At 60.0% G+C, this 2,500-nt stretch overlaps 2 protein-coding genes across 2 annotated transcripts in view; one reads left to right on the forward strand and one right to left on the reverse strand.

The window, feature by feature from the left end:
* LOC133977581 (E3 ubiquitin-protein ligase RNF123-like) overlaps nt 1-2,500 on the reverse strand; it is an 80,307-nt gene that overhangs the window by 36,942 nt on the left and 40,865 nt on the right.
* Nucleotides 987-2,500, forward strand: part of LOC133978167 (amphoterin-induced protein 3-like) — a 1,950-nt gene continuing 436 nt past the window's right edge. Inside the window, 4 exon segments of the mRNA XM_062416526.1 lie at nt 987-1,770; nt 1,773-1,825; nt 1,827-2,384; nt 2,386-2,500. The exon segment at nt 2,386-2,500 is cut by the window's right edge and continues 5 nt beyond it. Coding sequence (XP_062272510.1) covers nt 987-1,770; nt 1,773-1,825; nt 1,827-2,384; nt 2,386-2,500 — 1,510 coding nt within the window.

A 2,500-nucleotide genomic window follows, 5' to 3' on the forward strand; every position in this document is an offset into this window, starting at 1 on the left:
AAAGGAGGGTTTGTTAAAGTAGAGTGGAGGAGCTGGGAAAACACCAGAAGCAGCCGACGCAGCTCAGAGCGAAGAAACAACGGAAGCAGAGACTGAATCCACACACACACACGTGGAAACACACACACACACACACACACACACACACACACACACACACACACACACATCTGCAGCAGGACCAGCTCCAACTTTGTGATGGAGCTTAAAGACAGCGGAGCAGCTGGATGTTTGATGTTTGTGATTTCACTCTGAGCTGCGTCTCTTCCTCCCACTGCTGACACACACTGAAGGAGGAGAAGGAGAGGAGGAAGAGGAGGAGAGGAGAGGAGGAAGAACAGGCTCAGCTCTGCACACATGAGCCGGAGCAGAGCTGAGTGTGTGTGTGTGTGTGTGTGTGTCTGTGTGTGTGTGTGAGAGCTGCAAACAGTCAGGATGCTGAAATCTGATCGGAGAGAAAACACAAGCTGAAAACAACGAGATGCAGCGACGGAGAGCAGCGAGCGAGGGAGCGAGAGGAGGAGAGGAGAAGAGAGGAGAGGAGAAGAGAGGAGGAGAGGAGAAGAGAGGAGGAGAGGAGAAGAGAGGAGAGGAGAAGAGAGGAGAGGAGCACGCATGAAGCTTCTGTTTCTAACCAGGAATAAAAAGGAGGATTAGTTGTTTGTTGGAGCTGCTGATGGATAAACATGCAGGAAACTAAGCTGAGTGAGTTACAACTGATCAGCTGATCAACTTTTCACCTTCATCATCTTTAAACTTGTTAGCTTTGAGCTGCAACTGCTGGACGAGCAGCAGGAATGTTTGTTGACACAGGAACACCTGCAGCTGGCAGCAGGACTCAGACTCTCTGAGCTCTGAGCGGCTCAAACAACACGAGAACAAGAAGGAAAACAAACGCCAAACGTCTCCAGACGATAAAACATGAGAAACATCGTAGAGACGAGTCGGTTCTGAGACAGATGATGAAGCAGCCAGCTGGAGGCTTCATGCCGTCTGTTGGGAGCTTTTCTTTTCTTCATGGTGTGGTGGCACCGCCGGCCCCCGCAGCCCCGACCCGCTGCCTCCTGCTGCTGCTCGTCTGTCTGCAGCTGGGCCGAGTCCAGGCCGGGGGCCCCGTCCAGACCGGGAGCCCCGTCCAGGCCGGGGGCCCCGTCCAGACCCGGGAGCCCCGTCCAGACCGGGGGGCCCCGTCCAGGCCGGGGGCCCCGTCCAGACCGGGAGCCCCCGTCCAGGCCGGGGGCCGAGTCCAGGCCGGGGGCTCCGTCCAGACCGGGGGCCACGTCCAGGCCGGGGGTCCCGTCCAGACCGGGGGCCCTGTCCAGACCGCCGGGGGCCCCGTCCAGGCCAGGATCCCCCCCTGTCTGGTTGCCTCTGACATCTTCAGCTGCACGGCGGCGGGCCTGCAGCGGGTCCCGGTTCAGATCCCGGTCTCTTCCGTCACTCTGGACCTCAGCTACAACCAGCTGGTGCGGCTGGAGGGGGGCGACTTCACCGGACTCTCTCGGTTGGAGACGTTACGCTTGGCTCACAACCAGCTGACCTCCGTCCAGCCGGGGGCCTTTAGAAACGCCTCCGGAGCCCTGCTCAAACACCTGGACCTGTCGTCCAATCAGCTTCATGTTCTGGAGCAGCATTACTTCCTGGAGCTGCCGGGATTGGAGGAGCTGCTGCTGTTCAACAACCGCATCGTCCACGTGGAGAGCAGAGTGGTGTCGGGGCTGGGGGGGCTCCGCAGGGCCTACTTCAGCCACAACCGCCTCACTGACTTCCCCTCTTCACCATCCAGCAGCAGACTCACCCTCACCTGTGCATGCTGGACCTGTCCCTCCAACCGGCTGCCCAAACTGCCCCTGGATGACATCACCAACCTGCCCATCACGGTGCAGAAGGGTCTGTACCTGCACAACAACTCTCTGGTGTGCGAGTGCTCCATGTTCGCTCTGTTTCGGTTCTGGGAGCAGCGCGGCTTCTCCTCCGTCAGAGACTTCAGAGCGGAGCACACCTGCCTGCTGTTCGGCATCCAGAGAGGAACCGTTCGCTTCTTCCAGCACGAGCGAGTCTTTGAGAAGTGTGACGTGTCGTCGCTGCGTGGGGCGCAGGAGAGCAGCGTGTCGGTGAGAGCGGGGCAGACGCTGCTGCTCCACTGCGTCACCGTGCTCGCCGGGCGCCACCTCACCTTCCTCTGGGTGGCGCCCAATCAGGAGTACGTGGCGCCGCCGGGGAACAACGGATCGCTGAAGATGTTCTCCAACGGCAGCTTGGAGATCGTGGCGGCGCGCGCAGAGGATTCTGGGATCTACTGGTGCATGGCGCTGGACTCCAAGCTGCAGCGCAACGAGACGCAGGAAGTGAACGTGACGGTGCTGCTGCATGCCGACGACGACGCTCACAGAGCAGTTCAACACCGGCTTCACCACCCTGCTGGGCTGCGTGGTCAGCCTGCTGCTGGTCCTCATGTACCTGTACCTGACGCCCTGCCGCTGCCCCCTTGCCCCCAGGG

This window comes from Scomber scombrus, chromosome 3, assembly GCF_963691925.1.
Source record: "Scomber scombrus chromosome 3, fScoSco1.1, whole genome shotgun sequence".
NCBI lineage: Eukaryota > Metazoa > Chordata > Actinopteri > Scombriformes > Scombridae > Scomber > Scomber scombrus.